At 39.4% G+C, this 21,403-nt stretch overlaps 1 protein-coding gene across 2 annotated transcripts; it reads right to left on the bottom strand.

The window, feature by feature from the left end:
- Positions 1-359: 359 nt before the first annotated feature.
- LOC111261908 (uncharacterized) lies at positions 360-17,772 on the bottom strand. 2 transcript variants are annotated; one of them, XM_022835768.2, is made up of 5 exons: positions 17,089-17,772; positions 3,428-3,551; positions 2,148-2,266; positions 1,828-2,029; positions 360-784 (listed from the first exon to the last, which is right to left on the bottom strand). In XM_022835768.2, the coding sequence occupies exons 1-5, from the start codon at positions 17,138-17,140 to the stop codon at positions 466-468; spliced, it is 816 nt and encodes a 271-aa protein (XP_022691503.1). In that variant the 5' UTR covers positions 17,141-17,772; the 3' UTR covers positions 360-465. The 2 variants fall into 2 exon arrangements, with proteins under 2 accessions (XP_022691503.1, XP_022691504.1); XM_022835769.1 differs by lacking the exon at positions 17,089-17,772 and adding an exon at positions 4,562-4,844.
- Positions 17,773-21,403: the final 3,631 nt, after the last annotated feature.

Here is a 21,403-nt window from a genome sequence, read left to right as displayed (position 1 = left end):
GTATCATATTATGTCTCTTTAGTAACGTTAAGAATACAAGATGTGGAGGTGTTTAAGCTGCTCACAAAATAAATGATTGGCTCATATTGAGTCAGCGCCTGGCAAAGCAAGTAGAAATACTAGTCGCGTCCCTTTTAGGTTTCGTCACTATGCTCATTAGCATCTGTGATAAATAGTTTTATTTTTAAAATAACCGTAAAAATAATAGTCATTAGAAAAAGGTAGCTAACGTGCAAGTGTGTTTCTTTTGTAAAATTGAGCACTCAAGAAGTTCATCGTGTTCTATTCGGTAGATTGGATGGAAGATTCTTCTCACGCGTACATATTGAGGTATTTTTGGTGCAAATAACACACCTATAGTTGAGTCATTACTTTATTTACCTTCATGGTAGGTTCATCGTAATAAACGATAAAATACATATGTATATATACTCTTTGACTCAACTCTTCTAAATTGTGGGTTCGTTACGTGGTCGTAACGAGGCCTCCGAGGGCCCATAGCATCGACGTAAGTGAAACAATAATGCCAAGCACGACTGATCGTATAGTTTCTGCCAGCGATGTATGCATAATCGTATGGTGACCATTTTTCACGCTATGTTGTTTCGTGTCTTGACCGGGAAGTCGAGAGTTGCTTGATGGTAGCTGGTTACAGAGCGTTTTGAAGGGACGACAGTTGTGGTCTAGACCCTGATAGATTTGGCGCAGTAAGTTTTTGCTGAAGCTGCGTCCCCCGCAGCGGCCAGCATGCACTTGCGTACATTCATACACAGCGTAATACGCACTGAAAATTCGAAAAAAAAAACGGCGACGAAAAAGTAGTAATATGTATACTATTTCGAACACGGTTCTAACGACTTTTACGTTAGCTGTCAAGCTAAGCGTATGTCCAGCTCGACAAAGAAATACAAAAGTTAAAATGATATTCCTGAAAACAGCCTTTTTATGTTAAAGCAAAAACTTCAAATTGGCAGAAAAATCGTAGCGTCACTTGAATACGACAATAAAATGATCCAGTCTAAATAACTGAATAATCAAGGCAAACTGGTCCGGTGTGTACCTGCAGTCAAGACTATATGTAAGGAAGAGAAGAAAGGTATTGATGAGTGAAAGTGAGCGAATCTGTTATATATATATATATATGTATGTGTATCTTACTGACTGTTACTGCACAGGTCAAAGGGCAACCATCAGTAATTCCTATATAATACAGCAAAGTAAGTATTGTTTCTATTCCTGCACTTCCTCGCGAGCGCACAAGCTGAGGTGGAGTCCGCTTAATCTAAAGCCATAGCAGACGCTTTAATCTCATAAAAAGCTGACGCATCACTTCCACAGTGCTTCTTGGGATAGTTTTGTGCGATATGGAATGCTTTTAGAATAGTGGTCGGGCAGATCACCTGATTTGACTCTTGGTTATCGAAGGCGCCTTCCGGAAGTATGGGGTAAGCTAAGTCTAAGGGTCTTCCAACAGGAGACTGAGAAGCCTCGGAGGGCAGCAGTTCTTGATTCGTGCAAAATCGGCTAGATAGATATCTTATCGCCAGGAGTCGACAAACTCCTCAAGTGTAAAAAGAGTTGCTGACAAGAACATCGTTTAATTTGCCAAAATGACTGCTTCCAACATAAGGTGGGATTTAAACACGCAACTTATGCGGGCTTAGGGCTTATGACGCCAACTTCGCTACCGCCTCAGCCAAGGCAAGGATGCCCCCATGCGGGCTAAGTTGTGATATGGCGGCGTCTACTGGACCAGCTTCGATTTTGTCTTTGACAACTTACCTAACCTATAATGAGCCTTGGTTTATGTTGTCATTAATATCTTACCAACACAGATTGTATAAAAGAGCAGCGGGATCTGATGCTGAGGTGGCGATACTTTTAGAAGAGTTCTTTTTGATTCTCACGAATTGCGAGATAGATGACCCGTCAAACGCGGCTGCCAGTAGCTTCGAGTAAGGCTTTCGACACGGCCCGTCAGTCTTTTCCGAGTAAATTGCCGATATGCAGTGCGCCTCTTTTAAGTACTCTACAAATCATGTGAAGCAAATAAGATTAAGCACATGTAAATCAAGTTACAAGAGGTTTTCTATTATTTGCTGCTAGTGTCGTTGTTGCAAGAAGTTGAACAAGTAACATATATTTACCATCCTGAAAAAGCCCCGGCCGACAAAGATCGCGGATAACAAGCTGCTCTGCTTTGACAGCCTGCGCGTAAGCTGCCCTTACATCGATCTGACACGACTGGGTTTCCTCCAAGATACATCTATAAGGATTTAAGATGCAAAAATTGTCAATCATCCAGATAATTAAGTGTCTTTTTTCAGTTCCAAGGAAATATATACAAAAATAGCATGTGCTATAAGCGACATTTTGAGTGCTTTCTTTCTCACAGATCCGCCAGCTATAACTGCGCCTAATGGCGTTCTACTAGTATTTGCTCGTTAAAGAAGATGATTGTTTTTTTTCTAAACAAGGGCTAGAAGTAGTAGGATCATTAGTCTTTTGTAGAAAATTGGTTAATTATATTAACAGAATAATCATGCTCTCGAAATTTGTCATCTAGCCTTCAGCTGAACATCAACCAGCTGAAGACTAGTTGACGCCCCTCCGTGAGCGCGTACGCCAGAGATTTTATTCTGAGCGAATAAATAAACAATTAGTTTTACTGGACTCAGCTTTAGTAGTAAGTGAAGTCTATATTTATTCATCGATAGTATTTAAAGTTTGTCAGTTTGAAAATGGTTTGAAAGCTCAGTATAGTATTTGTGTACAAAGTAACGAAGTAGCAGCTATAATAGAATTTTATCAACCCCAATCTCGTTTCAGTCACATCCTACGATGCCCAAGAACATGCCAATTTAGGATATATAAAACCCTACGGGGTCATTCTTTCATCTTTTGTATAACTAAAGCTGATCTCAGTTAATCTATACAACAAATAGTATATCAAAAGGCAAGCTCCATTGCAAATTCTGCCGGCCAGTGATATGCACATTGTGGCGTCATCATCTATTCCTCTTCCATAATGCATAGAGCTTTCAATCTAATGGGTATGGTGGTTACAGGGCGAGAACAAGTAATCGTTGGACGCTTTAATTTGCAATAGGTCTTTTTTTGCGTATACGTAAGAGCATAATAATAATAATAATAATGTTACTGCTACTAATGTTTGATTCCGTTATAGGGCTTGGTGTTAAGCGGATCAATTACATATTAGTGTTATGGTAGCTGATGTAAGGGTAGGCCGTAAAAACGGAAGCTTCCAACATACTAGAAAGGGAAATTTTCTCTTATTGTTAAAACGCTTTTTGCAACACGAATCCTATTATTATTATTATGTATAGCAATACTTTTCACATGGACGCATCGCTTCGTACTTACTATTAGTTACAGTCCATCGCCGACCAAACGCGCGACAACTTACCGATGGGTCTTTTCCATACTATCACAGTACGTGTTGAGCTGACGAACAGTGACAACAAAGCGGGTTGAGGCAAGTTCCTTTTGAAGTCCTGACGCACAACCAAAAATTCTCTCGTACTCACAGGCTGGAAACAGGTAACGTTATAGATCGATTAAAAAACTCCAAAGATGACACGCGTGCAAAGCTTAATTAAGATTTCCCTTATCCGCTATGATTCAGCTGCTTGACGTCTTTTATAGTCGTTGTTTCGATCATACGCTGCTGCTATAACTGCTATCGACAAGTGCTTAAGTACCCACCTTTCTATTTTCATTGATAAACTAACCCTATCAATTTATGGTCGTTTCCGCCTTAGTTCACTTGCAAGTAAAGTAATTCGGATTTGCTACTGTAACATGTTAAACTTTGGCCAGCTCATCTTTGCAGACAGGATTTCGAAAAACGGCATTATACGAAGTGAAAATAAGGTAATAGGAAAAGTAAGTTCTAAATGGCAAAACCTGTGCCCCGGAAAATATCTCAAACGAAATTATAAACATTGTCCTTCTGTATATCAGTCTCGTGTGCGATGCTCCCAAATCAATTGGGTCGACGGTTGATAATACTTGCGTCATTAGCAAAAGGAACGCTGGTGGCAGCGTTCTGGACAGATGAAATTTTGACGCATTATTACTCCTTAAGTTTCAGTTTCGTCGTAAGTTTACCCGAGACGGCCAAACACAACGATTCGATTCCGTTTAGTTCATCTCTAACGATCGACTGTAGCAGCATAGGGAGTTTGCTCTTGAATTAATTTCGTACAAGTTAGAACGGTTTTTTAGATAGTTTGGCGAAATGCGTTTTCTGTGGTCAATATATAACCAATAATACCAAAGCCCCTAAACGGAAACACAACTTGTCGTTATGGCTGAAGCATATTCTCTGATAACAAGTACCGCTCTGGAAAAGAACAGGAAAAAATAGGCAATGAACCGATAATCGAGGCGGCATGATGAAGGTCTAAAATAGCTCAGTGATATGGACAACAGCAAAATGTATACGCAACGTATGCAAAAGGTCAAAGCAAAGATGGTAAAGAGCAGGAGTCTAGGATACAAGGAAGAAGTGAAGATAATAAAGTATGAAGAAACTTACCTATGCACATACACTAAGGAGTGCGTACAAAATGATGCCGAAGGATGAAAAGGATGTACACGAAGCAGGCGAGCGAAGATTGAAACATGGGAGGGGAGCAGAAGGCTACTGGTTTATGGGATGAAGTTAAAGGGGTAAAACTAATTAAGACTCCCTTTGCCTTTGCTTTCATCCAGCGGTCTTTATCCTTCTTCCGTCTCATCCTATCCCTTCTATTCTTTTCTACTTACTCCTTTAACTCTTCCGTCCCCCACCGACGTACACACACGTACCACTGCCAATGTCGTTATCCTCGTTTGTACGACTGCTGATGTAGGTGCTACTTCGCTGTTTCCATGTTCCTTCTGTTCCAATTTCCCGCCCTCAACATATCCCATTTATCCTTGGCATTCGCCTACTGCTTCGCTGAAGATAGAAAATTTCGAACTTTTCTCTCTACCACGAGCCGAACACGAACGAGCAACCTCTAGACTAATGAGTTTTCTACACTGAGCAGTGTCGCCGGCGACAGTGCGGTCGTAGCAATAGAGCGCGTAGGCACAATCTGGGTCATCATTCGCTTCTCTAGGGTTGTATAGTTCGAGTGAGAGATGAACCAGATAAACGAGGTAAGAGGATTGCGAAAAAGAGGAAAACCTAGAGGGATAGAAAGAAGTCCCTTTTGTGTTTGGATTTTTCTCGGTGTGGGAGTACTTGTCCCGGCAGCTTTTGAGACCCTCCTCATTGCCAAATATGCTATTACAAATTTTATTGCCCAGTGATCTGAAAAAGGCGATAATCCAAAGGCGCGAAGCGTGAAGATTATGGTGAAAACGGAAAACTTTTCGTTCAAGCTTTTGCCGAACCGCTTTAGAGACCTTTGTTATGTATGGCTTGGCCTTTTCGTGAACAACTATAGGTTTGTTTTGTCTATTGTTTTTTTTCTGTTGCGTCGTGCAATCGATATATAGGTTCACTATAGGTTTTAGTGACCATTTTGTTTTCATCAAACATTTTTCGTTGAATAAGGTATATACGGTTCCGCCGAACGCAAATCATATATTTTATTAATGGAAACCGGGCTTAACTTAAGGCCCAAGTACATGTCCTTAAGTGACTTATTGTATTCTACGTAAATAGATACACTAGCATTGATGTAAAAACATCGTTTCTGGCCACCCCTAAGAGTTCTGCGTCGGGATCTGTCGTCCTTGCAGCGTTTGTTCGCTGTTGAGCAAAATATGTAGACACAGTGGGAACCCGTGCTCCTTTGTGCCCGTCACTTGGTTTGTGCTATAAATTAAATATTTGTTGGTAGTCAGATGCTCTTTCGTGGGCCAACTAACGGGTTGTCTGTATAGAAAGTTCTTTTCTGAAGACGTTATTCTAAGGTAGTTAAATAGCCTTTTGAGTTCAGCAAAAAACAAAATTAGGTAGGTGATGAAAAGGCATATAATCTACATTCATAAGAAAAGTCTATTCATTACAATGGGCTGATTAATGAGAAAAAACTTTTTTTTTTTATAGTTTATACATGTAAACAAACCCGTAGATAATGAAATAAAGAATATAACATTTAACAAAGGGTGCATATAATTATATGACCTACATACACAGAACTTTAATACTCTTTCGTGTATCACTAAATAAGTCACCGAGTTATGATAATAAAGAGTTCTGTTACGATGTACGACCGTAAGTCTGTAGATTCAGCCTGGTATTCAAATACTGCCGATTTCTAGGTATAAGTCAATAATACTAAATAAACAAGCAAATGAGAACGTATTTTTTTGTTTATATATTTCGTTTAATTTAAATTAGCAAACAGGAGAATCAACGTTTGGCCATCATTCCATATGTTCTGAAGGTGTATAGTATTTTTAGTTGTGTATTATCATATTACGCTGGACAACGTAATATTACATTTCAGTTTGTACGCTCGTAGTCTTACCTTCCCGCACAAGACGTCTTATGGCCCTTTTCTGCGTAAGGTCAGCAAACCCCATCCTCTCAGCACCGGCTCTGATTTTAGAGAGGCCTTTAACTACGACTGTGCCCGACCACATAGAGCGGACAGTCCAGACGAACGAAAGCTTCGAAAGCATGTGTGTAGAAAAGAGATAAACTAAAAATAAACGCGCGCGCTCCGCTTGTCGATTTACGATTCAAGTTCTATGGAACAGGGACAAAAACGGGTCATTGAAGCCCTTTCAAAGGTCGAAATGGAGAGAGCAATCATTCTTGCCAACCTTCCTCTCTCAATTATGCCTCATGAACTCTTCAATAGATTCGTTAGAGTAGCTACAACTATGTTTGACGATAAACATAACCTCAATTATTCTCAAATTTTACAGTCTACAGTTACTGAGAAGTTTTACGGTGGATATGGTAGTAGCTTTGCCGTTCCCCTGGGCTACAGATTATGTACGCGACGACGAATATTATTGCTGTTGGCCTACCTGATGAAACTTTCCAATATCCGCAAAAATATACGCAATTTCTTTTGCAGACGAAATGGCTACATTGCCTATATGCATAAACCAAGCTCTGTTGAGTAATTGCAATTGATTCGTAGTGAGAGACAAGTATTAGTTTAAGTTGAAGCTTATATCGCTGACATTTGCGGATCTGAGGTCCCTTACGCATCACACGAATCAAAATCATAAGCCGCTTTACTTCGAAATATTGAACCGAAGCAACGTGAAGACGAAAAAGACGAGCTTCAGCAATAATAAAAATAATGTGCGTATTCTACATCCTTACTTTCGCTGAGGTGTATCAAAAAAATTGCATGTTTTCTATTGAGCGTTTGAATTGGCTGTCATTTCAGTAGTTACGTCGAACACGACCTTGCAGTAGGTCACGACGTATCCAGGCGGCCCTGTGCCTGGAAACGACCTACCTGCACTCGTTAAATGCGTGTACTGAGCCCTATTGAAAGTTGGACATTTAAGTCATTTAAGCGCGACTGTAAAATGGAAATATATTATCTGTAATTTTGCGCCAACAAATATAATGGGTCAGCGTTACATAGTAATGTGAACTATTTTTTGACATTGCCATAGTCATTTAAGGATAATTTTATTTTCCTAAAATTATCGAACTTGTGAGTATATATTTAATAGAGAGCTTCGCGGAATGGCTGACAGAGTTAATGGCATTATGAGAATGGTTAAAGACAGACAGCATAATTCAAGATAGGCAACTTAGAAAACGTAACGGTAGTGTCTTACGTGGCTTGTTTATCATATGTACACACACTGATACATCCCTGACCCCTGATTTGTGCAGCTATGATGTCTATAAAAAAAACATTTGAACAAACGTAATGAATTGGGCGACGCGAGACGTTAATACTCGATATGCGCTCTTGAAATCTTAATTGTAAGATGCCGGTAGAGGTTACGCAAGGGTACATCGTGGCCATAATACTACTGAGTCTGAAATCTCTCTATAATCACACATTTGGCTTTTCTATATATTTTTTCCTCTCATTAATACAAAGAGATTTCTAGAACTTTTCTCGGATAGTCTCGCCATTTTTTTTGTAAGAGCAGTTCTTTGAATGACGATTAAGTTTCATGTTCCTTACATAGAGGCGAAACGAATTTAATGTAGTTAGAAACACATGTTAATGAGGTATAGCTGCTCCAGCTATCGCATTTATACCCAATATTATATTGCATTACCGTTGTATGATAATGATCCAGTTCTATGCAGAATATACAGAACCGAGTGTCAAGTGGGTTAGGAAAAAGAAGAGAAGAAAGCAGCCAAAAATATTATTACTAATATGCTTTTTGATTAGGTTTAACGATTTTTAGGGTCTCAAATAGAGAATTCCAAGTAGGGGGTGTTTGGTGATCAAAGTAATTTTTTATTATTTAGTATAGGACTGATATCTCTCATACAGAAAACCTGCTCGAGGTCCTGAATCTGAGAAAAATCAGTGAGACTGTGTTAACGCCGATAACGTCTAAACAACTAAGTCGACTAATGGATGCAAGATACGATCGAATCGCTAGCCGTCTAGAGGAACAACTTTGCTGTGGATCGACACCGTGATGCAGTAAAATCGCAAAATCATTGTGTACGGAATAAAAAATCTAGCGACCCATGTTACGTAGATAATGAACGAATAATTTCGTAAAACGTCGGAATTTCGGAAATTTGCGTAAAAGTCTACCAATGAATGGGTCTCAAAATAGTTGTTATTAAACCACCACAAAACTGGATAGACCTGCCATATTTTCATGGTATTTTCGAGAGACTGATTCCCGAGTGATGATGACTGGAGAGTCAACTGCACCGCTAACTGCAGAGTGCTCAACAGTTCCACTCTGGCAGTATTAACTGAATAGGCATCCCCATTTTGGACGGGGGAATCGGAAAGCACACATTTTCTACTAGGTATTTCTACTAGGAAACTACTAGGTATTTCTCGATATCTCTTTTTTTTTTTTCCACAGGCTCGATTTGTCCTACTTTTTACCTAAAGATACGTTCAATCACGAGGCAGAGCGAAATCGAGTCTTTTTAGCTTGTTTGTCCACCCCGTATCTTTCAGGTTTTCTAAATTTTTGCTCTCCATGGCCTCTCGTTCGTTAGGGAGAACGGGAGTGGGAGGAAAGACACGATTCGAGCAATACGTACCTCCGCGTAAGCTGTCATCTTTTACGCCGAAGAGCGCTATATTAGTTTGAACGTGTTCGCCCGCAGGCTATATAGAGCAATAGATATTTTAACAGGCAATCGAATCAATTTTGCGTAGGACTGATATAGGCGGCAGCCAGTTGTATTGGTTCGGGACGGGACCGATGAATGCCTGCTACAACTAACACGAGGCCGGTGAAAAACCCGACACCTAAATTGATCGACGACGGGAGCCTGTACAGCAAAAATCCTACCGGAACAGGAAAAAAGAAGCTTATATGCCGGGGGCCACAAAGGCGGCCCTGCGTGACGATATGGATACATCTGACAACTTCGTCCGTCGCTGTGGCTACGACTTGCAAACCGGTTTTGCTCTGTACTTTTACTCGGCTCCTGATGTTCGCTTTTCCAACATTTGCTACAGAGCTTGTTACGGTCGTTGGTTTATCGTTGTTGATACACCCTTTCTGGGCTTGATGCAACAGTACCCGTATGCATGGGTCATAAATGCGTCCAATCCAGCCGATCCCAGTCAAGGCACACACAGCATAGATATGCGATGTTTTCGTCGTAATTTTGTCAAAGCCTCAAACAGCATAGCCGCCACTTCTTATCGATAATAATTCATATCAGGGGAAATTTAGAGCTATCATATAAAAAAACAACTGGGGCGTCCCATACCCAAACAAGACTGAAATACCCAACTAGTGGATGATACGAAAATTTCCTCGACACCATATATCTCTCGTTACGATGCAGTACCAAGTATTACTGTATATGTATGGGCTTGTTCACGTTAAATTTCCATAAATTAAATAATGACTAAACGATAGACTCCAGTGACGCCTGTATACTTAAAACATCCGTAACTTGATTTCGATAACTATTTAGATCTCTCAATTTTTACCGTGTTAAGCAGAGATGCGGTAATAAAATAATCTACGCGTTTCAATTACTACAAACCGAAGTAAAATTTTCCAATTAAATTATTCTAATTGAAAAGGCATTCATTACCGAGCAAGAGCTACGACGCTAAGGTACGTGATGGAGAACAAAGCAAATATAACGATGTACTGAGGAGTACATTAGTAGGATACAAACTGTGCGTCCCTCCGAAGAATACAGTTCTCTTGATAGCATTACTGGATTATTTTAATCATATACGTTTATTGCAAGCTTGAGAATACAGTAAAATACATAGATTGCCCGCCAGGATACAAACGACTAGTTTATTTCATTCAGTTAAAGCACGAGTATTTCGTGCCTGCGTATATCGTTGACCTGAGATTGCTCGAAGGCAGAGTCCGCAGAGCTATAGGACCATATGCACGATGTTACAAGGGATACGACGGTAGAACGTTGATTCGCTTTGACCGCATTTCACTTCTAATGGGAACTGGGAAGGTTGTAAAGGGAAATCGTTTCGGACAATATGTATTTTTCCCCGTTTATTTAACTAGCTAGTTTAACATCGTACGCCCTTAGCTTCCGATAGTACAGGGAGCATGAAATCTATATTTGCACGAAGAAAAGTAAGTGACCCTAATAACTGTAACCTTGAACTTCAATTAGTTTCTAAAATATTTTGAAAACGTTTTGCTGCCGTTCAAATAGATTATTCTATATAGGCTGTTATAATTTGCTTGTTCATAACGTCCCCGTGATGAGGCAGTGGTTGTACGTTTGCCTTTGAACCTTAGCGGCACGGTTTGGGTACGAAATCAGGCGTACACAGTAAAACTACTATAGACCAGCCGATTGGTTCAATGGTTACCGGATATAAACTATTTAGTTCGTTTGCTTGTGGTCACCTCAATGAGGTGGGACATTGTAAGTGGCAATCTAGATGAGTGTAAGGTACGTATGCTGTTAATTCACTATGGCACAGTACGATACTAGTAAGCCATAAGATTTTACTTTCATGACAAACGGAAAACTGAAATAGGTATATTCAGCAATGTAACTTAAATCCAGTAAATTAGATGCTTAGGCTGAGCGCACTTTTTGGAACGGATTGAAGCAAAGCTTAATTTTCAATACCTCGGATAAATAGTAGATAGATAAAATATTCTATTCTTTACACTAGACACAGCAAATATGAAGCACATTTTCAAATCACCAGAGGAAATTCAGTTCTCACTTGATGCCACGGATTTAAAATGATGGACCCGAATTGTTATTTAGCCCACCTTTGACGGAAGTTTCGTAGAAGCGCCGCGCACAGATCAAATTAATAATAATAACATATAAAGTTAAGAGTAAAAAGTGCCGATTTTAAATTGTCAGTTGAAAGTAATTTCTAAAGAGGGTGCAGTGGCCGCTTCCCATTCTGGTGGATTAAGTCGCAGTGCTTTGGCAAAACTTGAACTTAATTTTTAACGTAAAATTAACCATAGCTCAATCGCTAAAAATAACTTGATCGTATATCAAGGGAGGAAACCCGCGTGCTTGAGATATAAGTTGCTTGAATATGTTTGAAAATAGCCTGGGAGGCCGATAGATATGCCCGATATTTAGAAGCATTCAGACTACTTATTTACCTTCGCGTCAACTATTTGTGGTTTTCAATATTTAGCACAGAATCGTCACTTTATTGACGACCCTTTCCTCCACGTAGCTTTTATGTTTACATCTGTACTAGGCACACCACTATGCCGTTTTCTCTTTTAAATTTTAACTAATATTGCAACTGTTTCGCTAAATTTAGCATGAACTGTATGTTTCGTTTCTCCATCTCGTATTATGTCTTTTGGTCTACTTTTTTTTCTTTTGTGGCCGACAAGAACCGTAGCATCTCAGCCGGGTGCAAATAGCGTGGTCACCCCTTTCTTACCTTTTCGCTAATCGGACATAGACACGAACGCACAGAGTTATAGTTAGTGCCTGGCACCGGAAAGTCCCAATTCTACGTGGCTTTCATTCCCCACCCCGTTTTTTCGGACAGTTTTACTGGCGCAATTTCGCTAGATGGGCGCGGATAGTCATTCAAACCCTTAACCTCTACCGGGCTTCATGCTTTTTGCCACTAAGAAGCCCCTTCTACCTGTCCACGAATATTAAAATCCTCTTTCCTCTATTTCTCAAGCCGTACTGAAAGCCATATTTTAATTTGTATTTACTCAATTGTTCTCCGATGCTCAATACGAAACCGTTGGAACTCGATCAACGGACGTACAAAAAGCAGTGGCACGCACCGTAACCCTTGGTGAAACGATGAGGGAGATCACTAGAGTTTATGAAAGCACAGCTGCTTAGTATGGCGGCCCGTGTAAGCCTAAGTGCTGAGAACTCGACCTTTTATCGAAGAATCCTAATAGACAGCAGCTCGAATGTTTTTTGAAGCCCTTTCCTTGCGGCACTTTCAGAAGCTCTTTTCGTCTTTGTCTACATGAAACAGCCCTGTTTGTGCGCTCGTCATTATAAGTTGGCCTACCTTATATTCTATTCCCATGTGCTATGGACTGCGCGATGTGGTAAAACAGTAACCGTTAGCATTATTTCAAATACCTATATCTAACCTATTATTTACTGGAAGGAACGAAAAAGAACGCAAACATTTGTTACTGCATTTTACTGATGAGGCGGTCGACTGCCAGCCTTTACTACCTGTCTGTCTGTTTGATAATCATTCTAAGCGCGCGCTGCGTTCCTGAATCGGAAGACCGAGAAATCTGATTGAATTTACATGGATTAATTCTCATCCAGACCCTGAGCCCCTAATGATTACTTTCTTAATTATTAAGCTATTCTACTTTCACACACTTCTAATGCGTGTGCACAGATAGCACTTTATTACTCAGCAAGCTCTAACATCGATAAAATCTGTTTCTTGTAGTCTTCTTAACCAGCTGCGAAGTATTCTTTTTGGATAGCGCCACCCCTTTATATATATATATATATATATAGAGTTATGGTCATGCGCGCCTCCTGCCGCCTTACGGTGAACTTAGGTCTGCACATAGAGCTTGCTCTACTACTATTCATCGATAATACACCGGGGCTGGTTAATGAAATCAGGGCCCAACATATTAGCGCGTATTCTGCTAAAAGTGTAGCGTTGAAGTGGCTTGCTAAAATTAGACGAGCTTTATAGATGTTGCTATGAGAAAAAAGTTCCTATCGAGATCGGATAATTGGTAAAACTGTGTTCGCCTTGTAGGGCCCAATATATCTAGATATGGGTCACGGTCATTTGGGTCTAAAATAATATCAATAAATGTTGAGCTGAGCAGACCAAATTAACTTTCTCCGTATGTAGAAATCGTACATCGTTCGCCAGTTATTTTGGAATTTATGTTACGTCTAAGAATGAAGAAGAAGAAGAAGAAACAAGAAGTATTGGAGTATGTGGACCAATAAAAAGGACATGTTACATTCGGGCCAAATGTAAAGCGTGTCCTTTGCAGTGGTCGAGCTGTATGATGATGCATCTCTCCTCTATGACTGCAATAGAAATTCTAACCAAAACGGCTTACCGCATATCCGCTTTTCTATGGAGATAACAGGTAACAAGCTGACACGACAATGCCAGTTATTGAGTAAACCATATTTGTTTGCTGCACTGGAAATGATGCAATCGTCGCACTGTCAAAGGCGGAAGGTATCAGCATAGGCTGCACGCCCTTGCAAAGTTCCCGATTCGCAAGTTAACCGAATGAAACTTCAAACAAAAGTGGTATGATCTACCTTTTTCGCATTCACGACGGCTATTGTTAGGCCCTATTATTTTCTCTCATAATAGTTACAATCACATAATTTACACCCAGCTTGCCGTTACAGATATTTTTTTCTAACGCACTATATGTTTCCGTGCGGAATAACATCATATGCTTGCAACCTCTATCCAGTGTCCAGAATGGTTGTCCGTTTTGTAAATGACCCACCCTTAATTATATATGTCATAGCTATATATACGTAGCTGTGTTTAAACGTACGTATATAGATTATCTCAAACTTTTTTAGCAGCAGGTCTCATTGCACGAACAAGATAACAACTGTATATATATAGGCCGTTTGTTTGATGCACTTGTACATAGCGTATATATGTATATGCTACGGTTACTCTTCCACAGAAGAGATACTGTCGAATATCTTTGCACAGCGCCATCTATGTCTATTACAGCGCAATTAGTTACTGCTATGTCCGCTTGGTACAGGTATGCGTACTAAATATCTGCGTCCCCGCCTTAATCAAAAAAACGAAACTGCAGGAACGACAGCAGGGAGCACTTTTGGCTGAATAGAAAGGAGTTAAAAGTTCAGGCCAAAGACAGCTGTCTCCTAAGGAGGGTGAACCATGGACGATAATCAAACATAAAGTTTCTCTTTTCACTATCCAGCTTCGACTGTCGATATCTCTTACTAGCATGTGGCCTAAAAGCCGTCCTATAGAGAAAGGACAACAGCTGGTTCGCCTATTAAAGTGTCTCTACATTCATTTAGTGGGTAAGTTTAAATCTGAATTGACTTGAATCGCGCATAATTTTGGCTTGACGGAAGTCGCATCCGTTAGTGAGAACGAATCGATACGGTATCCCTTATATTTCTGCACCTTTTCCTTCTGGTGGGAACATAAGCCAAATGGGAGAACCTGATTCCCCTGCCTGATAGGCACTACCGTCAAATAGTGTCTAACGTACTACAGGATAGGAACATAAGAAGCAAATCAGCTGGAAAATCTTGTTGTTACTAATAAGTGTCATCATTTTGCTTAAATCGCCCGTTTAATCTAAGTCTGTGTGTAACATCCGAACAGCTACTCGTTTCCGTTAGATCTCAGAGTACTCCTACATAGTTACATAAGGTATGGTGACATCGAGTGATAATATCCGAAACCAATGCGTTTTTAAGAATTTTGTTAAAACTCCACGAGCCTCTGGTATTTGAAGCTTCGACAACATACCGGGTCAGAAGCTACAATGAAATAATAATAATTGTTATTTCGCACGACCGTAACAGTTTTTGTTGTTGTTGTTGTTGTCGTCATCTAGGATTAGATATACAGTTGTTGTTGTTGTTAAATGGGGCTTATATAGAGAAAAAAAAACATATGATTTTATGGAACTTTTTTGCACGGCACGTGAATAATCGAGTTGTAGCTAAAATGCATCATAAATACATTTCATATTTCCAAGTCCACGATGATTGTAATAAGGTTATAAAAAAGAAGACATAAATAGGCTTTTAATCTTTTGCTACGAACGCTTCCACCAAAAACATATGTTGATTAGTACGGCCAAAATATATGTTCTCTCTAAACCGACTATACGATCGAACTAATTCAAACATATATATATATACGAAACCGATCATTCCTTTTAATATTTTTTAGTAATTTTAATGACCTAATTCTTCTTTGAAGATGACCTGTAAGATAGCGCTGGTCAATTTTTATATGAGTAACACCTTCGCTTGTTGGCCACAGCAAAATACATATCTCGTTGGGCACATCCTAGACATCCCAAAGTACATCTGCAAAAAACGGCTTTAAGCCTATGCACGGGTGTTAAACTGCACTACTATACACCGGGGTTTGTATTCTCATCATCAAACGTCATACCCTCGGAATCTGTATTGCTGAAGGACATACAAAAGGCGATAGTTGAAAGTGAAGCTCAGTCTAGATTTCCTTTGTTAATTAAAAGCGATTCTTTTAGTGGATTTGCTTTGCAATAGGTATAAAGTAATTAAAAGTGAGCGTCTAAACATTATAGCAGACCGCGGGTCTTAGGCAGAATTAAGGCTTTTGTAGTCTAAACGGCTTATTGTATTTTACCAAACAAAATAATACTACCTTGTCCAACTGTCTAACAACTTTTAATTCATGTTAAATTCAGCTACATTTACAGTTGTCCTAATCCATCTAGGTGTCACACTATTATCCTCACGTGTCCGCATTCTAAGCATGTTATGATGTTTTGACGATAAATGAACATGGCTCGCCTGCCCTTCAAAGAGAGATCCTTGCTATAAAATAAGACACCGCGCTCGCATCTGGCAAATAATACTCAAGACAATTTATAAATTAATTACTAATCAATATTAAGGTTGACTTGGCAGATAGTTGATAATGCCCCTGACCAATTTAGAAGACACGTCAAAACCTAACCTATAAAAGCACACCAGTTTTGCTTCTAGTTGTACAGCCATTCGTCATGGATAGCCTTATCGCTTTCAATGAAATTTTATTTCAGGTAAATGCGAAAACATTAACCTTATACTATTGTTAAGCTCTGCTGAGAATCTTTGCACTATTTCAGCCAGCGAGTGGTTCAGTAATAGAACAGCTTTTCCTATCTAGAGAGCTACAGTAATTAAGGTTACTTTAGACCTGATTGTCGTTAAAATGAGCGAGGATCAAAGGTTAGTAGTATACGAAGGCGAGTATTTGCTTACTTGAAGATTACAGACAGTTTTGTAAAGTTCTGTCAATAACCCTTTTTCCATTGGTTACATAGATCCGAAAATCTCTTCTCTTTGGAAATTTTAACATAGGCTTTATCTGACATCGTTGTCTGTCTTATTATATATTCGATACACATTTGATCGATCTCGTGGTATCTATAGAGCACGCTTAGAGGAAGAAATTTATCAACCTTGTGTTACCGAAGGTAACATATGCCATTATAGGCTTACACATTTACCCCACAAGTAAAACGATTTCTTATAGTGTAGTGATGACTGCGAGGGCCATGGGATGTTACAGACGTATTATATATGGAGCTGAATTTTCGCGAATCTCCTTTTTATCCCCTAACTCCTTAATTATTTAAGGTATATACCTTATTCGTTCGTATTTGCTAGTTATTAACTATCAGGCGTTGATCTACCTACCATACACATATTCTACCAAAGCAAACTCAGGTTAGATTCCCTATAGGTGGCTCAATAATTACCGTAACACCAGGTGACAACGGTCCCAAGCGCGACAGTAGCCCACAGGAGCATTTCCCGTATGAGCAGCACCTGTTCAAGACGTTTTCTTCTTTTTTTTTCCTAATTAATATTACTATTGCTAATATTAATATTGCTATTGCTGCTGCCTCAACTGTAATCACTATTTTTATTCTATTTTTTTGATCAGGCCTGTAGTTCCAAGCGCCACAACCAGGTAGCATCTGTTCAATCGTTTGTCGCGATGGCACTTTTTAATCTCTCAGCATCCGTTTCTTCTTAGCACCGCACATTGTAGCATCAGCGGGTAGTAGCGAATTGTTCACACTCACCGTCTTTGACCTAGTCACGGTACTGAAGTATATCATTATGGAGTGCTATTCAAAATAATAATGATAGTAGAAGCAGTTGTGGTATTACTATACATGGCATTGTCACCTTTTCATACCAGTCTTTATTCCTCTATTACGTACTATACACGCGGCTGCATGCACACATACTTTTACACTGCCGAAAACACTGAAATCGCGCGGCCTGTCAAGACCGACCAGCCACGCCGCACTTAATCCTCAATCCACGTACTCTCGAATGAGGATCGGAAACTGGCTGAAGGTCCGGGTCGAGCGGCTGGAGCATCCTCCGATCATCTCACTGCAGGTCGTTACCCTTTCCCGACGGCCCTCGCCTGCGGTCGCTGTGCTCTCACCTACCAAAAGTTCCTTTCCTTTCGAGTTTTTTTGGTCACTTAATTTGTTATTCGCTTGGTTATGTGCTGACACCGAAGGTGCATGGAAATTTTGATTTAGAAAGGCTTACGTGTATAAAGGCTGCAGTGACGTACAAGTGGCGAGGTAGGGGGAAATGATGCAAGAAACTCCATATCTCTTCACCAACTGAACAGTAATATTATAGGAACAGATAAAGCATGTCCAGTAAATATAAAGATTTGATCGTCAGACCATTCTTTATTAATTTAATCGTAAAGCACGAAGACAGTGACCATATATTCCAGTATTGGCCGAATAACATCGATCAACAATAGAGCAACAACCGTGACGGAAATGGAGAAGTACCATGAAAACTGAGCATAGAAACCATGATTTACAAATGACAGAGGCATTATCGGAGACCTTAGAAGTTGCCGAGCAAACAAAAAATGCAAATCTTATATATCCACTGGAGAAGATGCTTCAAAGACATCACTAGCGAAAAAAATTTGAATACTTAAAGTTTAGCCAACAAAAGGGACTTGTATATTAATAAACAATAAAATATTCCATGGATTGTACGGGATAGATACCGCACCTTAAATCAGAGACATTTCCCCTGGTACCCACAATGTTATTTGCTAGCTTCTAGCGAGCTACCTTCAGAAGCTGACTTATTTAAGATTACATTACAAATTATCTCTTAAAATCAATAAACAATATATTTCTGTTAGATTATAATAATTAGAAAATACATTTGCTAATGAAAAATATGTTTAAGTATTTTCAAAACAGTTCCAAAAATATTCGCTTCTAGCCCGTATGACCTAACAAATGTACACGCAAAATGACATGTCTGCCATCTTGGCAAATGGCTTACGTATGCAACTGGTAGTCATTAATCAAGACATCTTTAAGTATCCAGCGCGAAATATAACTCTACTCTACTCTACTCTACGCGATGAATGCAAAAGTGGGCTCAACAATTATTTCAAGACATTCAGAGTGCTCTCGTCCGGTAACACTGTTTATTCTGTGCAATGAAGACGTCTTATCAACAAATTGAAAAACACTACCCTGGTTACGAATTTATCATGCATATCAGAAAGTTCCTTAGGCCACGTGGGCTGACGGCTTCGTCCTAAGCCTTCGACCCATATTGAAATGATACAGTAGATCTATTTGGACTTCTCCAATGCGATTTTCGTGTGGCAAGGTTACCGGGAAAAGTTTTTGACTCTAGTGGAAATCTTGTCCACCAAATTCGCTTTATCCTAAATGCTTAAACTGAAACAGCTTAGTGAGCCGAAGTAGTTTATATCACTTCAATGAAGTCCATCGCAGATTTTTGACCTCAAAAAACATATTGCTTCCACTAGCATTGGACACAAATAACCTCTTATTGAGGGTTTGACGAAGCTGAACATATTTAACCGAAGTTTAAATGCCACTAAGTGAATACGAGTGTTTCGTTGTAATTTACTTGCTAATGTTTACGTGCAATTACGAACGTGTATGTATGCGTTCAGGCATAAAGTTAATTAAGGTGTAGACCCTTAGATAATAGGAGGCTTGACAAGGAATAAACGTCGAATACTTTGTTATAATCGTAAAAATCCTACGCGTCTTACGTGTCCAGAAAAATAGCTTGTTGCTTCACATCCCATACAGCAATGTTCTCAGTGACTAGATTGTTAATCTGTTGAATATAAAAGAAAAGCTCCGCTTTTCTTTCTGAATCTATTGTACCAAAGGTCAGAATTTTTGACCGGTTTTGTCAATCGGGTTTGTTTCTGAATATTGTCCATTCAGAAGTGTAGATCTGGTGTTCTAAAAAAACGAGCAGTTCCAATAAATCTCTATCGCATGAAAACTACAGCGAATGATCTGCCCAATGTCGGTCTCGAAGACGCAGTCCTTTTGTGCCTGCCTGATCCTGCGGATGAGTGTCCAGATATGACCAAAGCCTCGAGAAGCAACTTAAGTAGGTGTCATAGGATTAGAACGCTTAGACAATTGTATCGTGTAGGTATAGAGAAATTATGAACTAATCAAGGGATCTTAGGTACCGTCCTATGAGATGTTACTAGAGATTAAAAGGGCTCTCTCAAGTTCGTCGTTCTCAAACGGATACAATGTATTGGGAAAACTTCAATAGACTTCATTCGGGTACGGCTTACTAGTCACGTCCAGTTTAGGACGAGGTTTGGCAAAGTTTGTGGGTCGATAAAATAGCACCAATTATAGAGCTACGACGTACAGTATTTAAAACGTCAATTGTGGTAAAGATTCTGGTCATATTGGACGCCGTGTATTAAAACGTTTAACGAAAATTTCGAGTTAATTCTTATTTGTTACACACACACACACACACACACACACACTGACTACCTAAGTTACTTCTACTGTTCGGAATTCTATCGAAGGTACTCAGCCCCCAGCAAACCAAGCGCCAGTAAGCTCTACAAGAGATTTTATTGTTCCCTGTCTTTACTACAATGGCGAAAATATCTCCGCAAAAATCTTTGCAAGTAAAGCTAAAAAGTACAATGCTACTAAATTTTATTTTGTTCTTATTCCGACCTGAATCGAAGAAAGCAATTACGAAAAGCAAATTTAGCAAAGATATGTACCATTTATTAGATGGTAGCTAAAAATAACTTCGACGAATAGAACTTATATATATTTTAACTAATTTCTCCTGCCCCAGTTTTATCACTATTTCTATAAGGTTAACCTTTTTTCATCGCTGTTTTTACAGTTGTTATACACTGTATAACTCGCAAATACGGTCTCCATCTTACCATGAGGATAAACATACCTTACAAAGTGCCCGAGACCCTTCTTAAAACGTCATGTAAAATATCCCCGTACATCTATTGAATTACAAAGCATTGCATCTTTCCTCAAAGAAAATAATTTGTAGATGTGTTGTAAATTACATAAAGTGTATATATATATTAAAAACGTGCTTTTACATGGAGGGGGGCGGGGGTATTTCAGCAAACACATTTTTTGAGCACGTTGGCGTACCAAATTATCTGGTCAAACGTCTTAAACTAGCTCTCAAGGTCGAAGTCTTTAAGAGATCCGTCTTCGGAAACGTACCGGTCGACTTTTATAGCGGCCGGGTTAGTCGTAGCCGATAACAGAAATAACATACATGTTATTTTTGGGTTATGTACAGCCCTTTTCATTCCTATAAAGGCGCGTTATCTATTTTACTCTGTTTGAAACACTTACAAGTTAGTGTTCAAAGGACCTATAAACTATGACAAAAAATTGTGTAAAAGAATGCTAGTACAGCGATTTAATTAATTAACACCACGTATTGCCAAGCGGTTACCTTTAGCAATACCATGACCAGCTCGGTTATAGATTCTAGAAGCTGAACATGAACATTAACGCTTCCAAAGGCCCATTGAGTAAGTCATGCACGCCGTGTGTGATTTTCCAGGAAAGATACTGATAATCAAGCTCAGAATCGTTGCAACTTCAAGTAACCAGCATTACAACAGGCGGTAAATAAAACATGCGTTTTTGCAGGGTATCAAGTACTATGTGTACCAAATGCGTTATAAAGCACAAAATAATTAAAGAAAATGGGAAG

The sequence above is a fragment of the Varroa jacobsoni genome, unplaced genomic scaffold (genome assembly GCF_002532875.2).
Source record: "Varroa jacobsoni isolate VJ856 unplaced genomic scaffold, vjacob_1.0 scaffold_612, whole genome shotgun sequence".
In the NCBI taxonomy this organism is placed as follows: Eukaryota; Metazoa; Arthropoda; class Arachnida; order Mesostigmata; family Varroidae; genus Varroa; species Varroa jacobsoni.
Note: the sequence above shows the minus strand (reverse complement) of the source record. Positions and strands in the feature narration are given on the sequence as shown.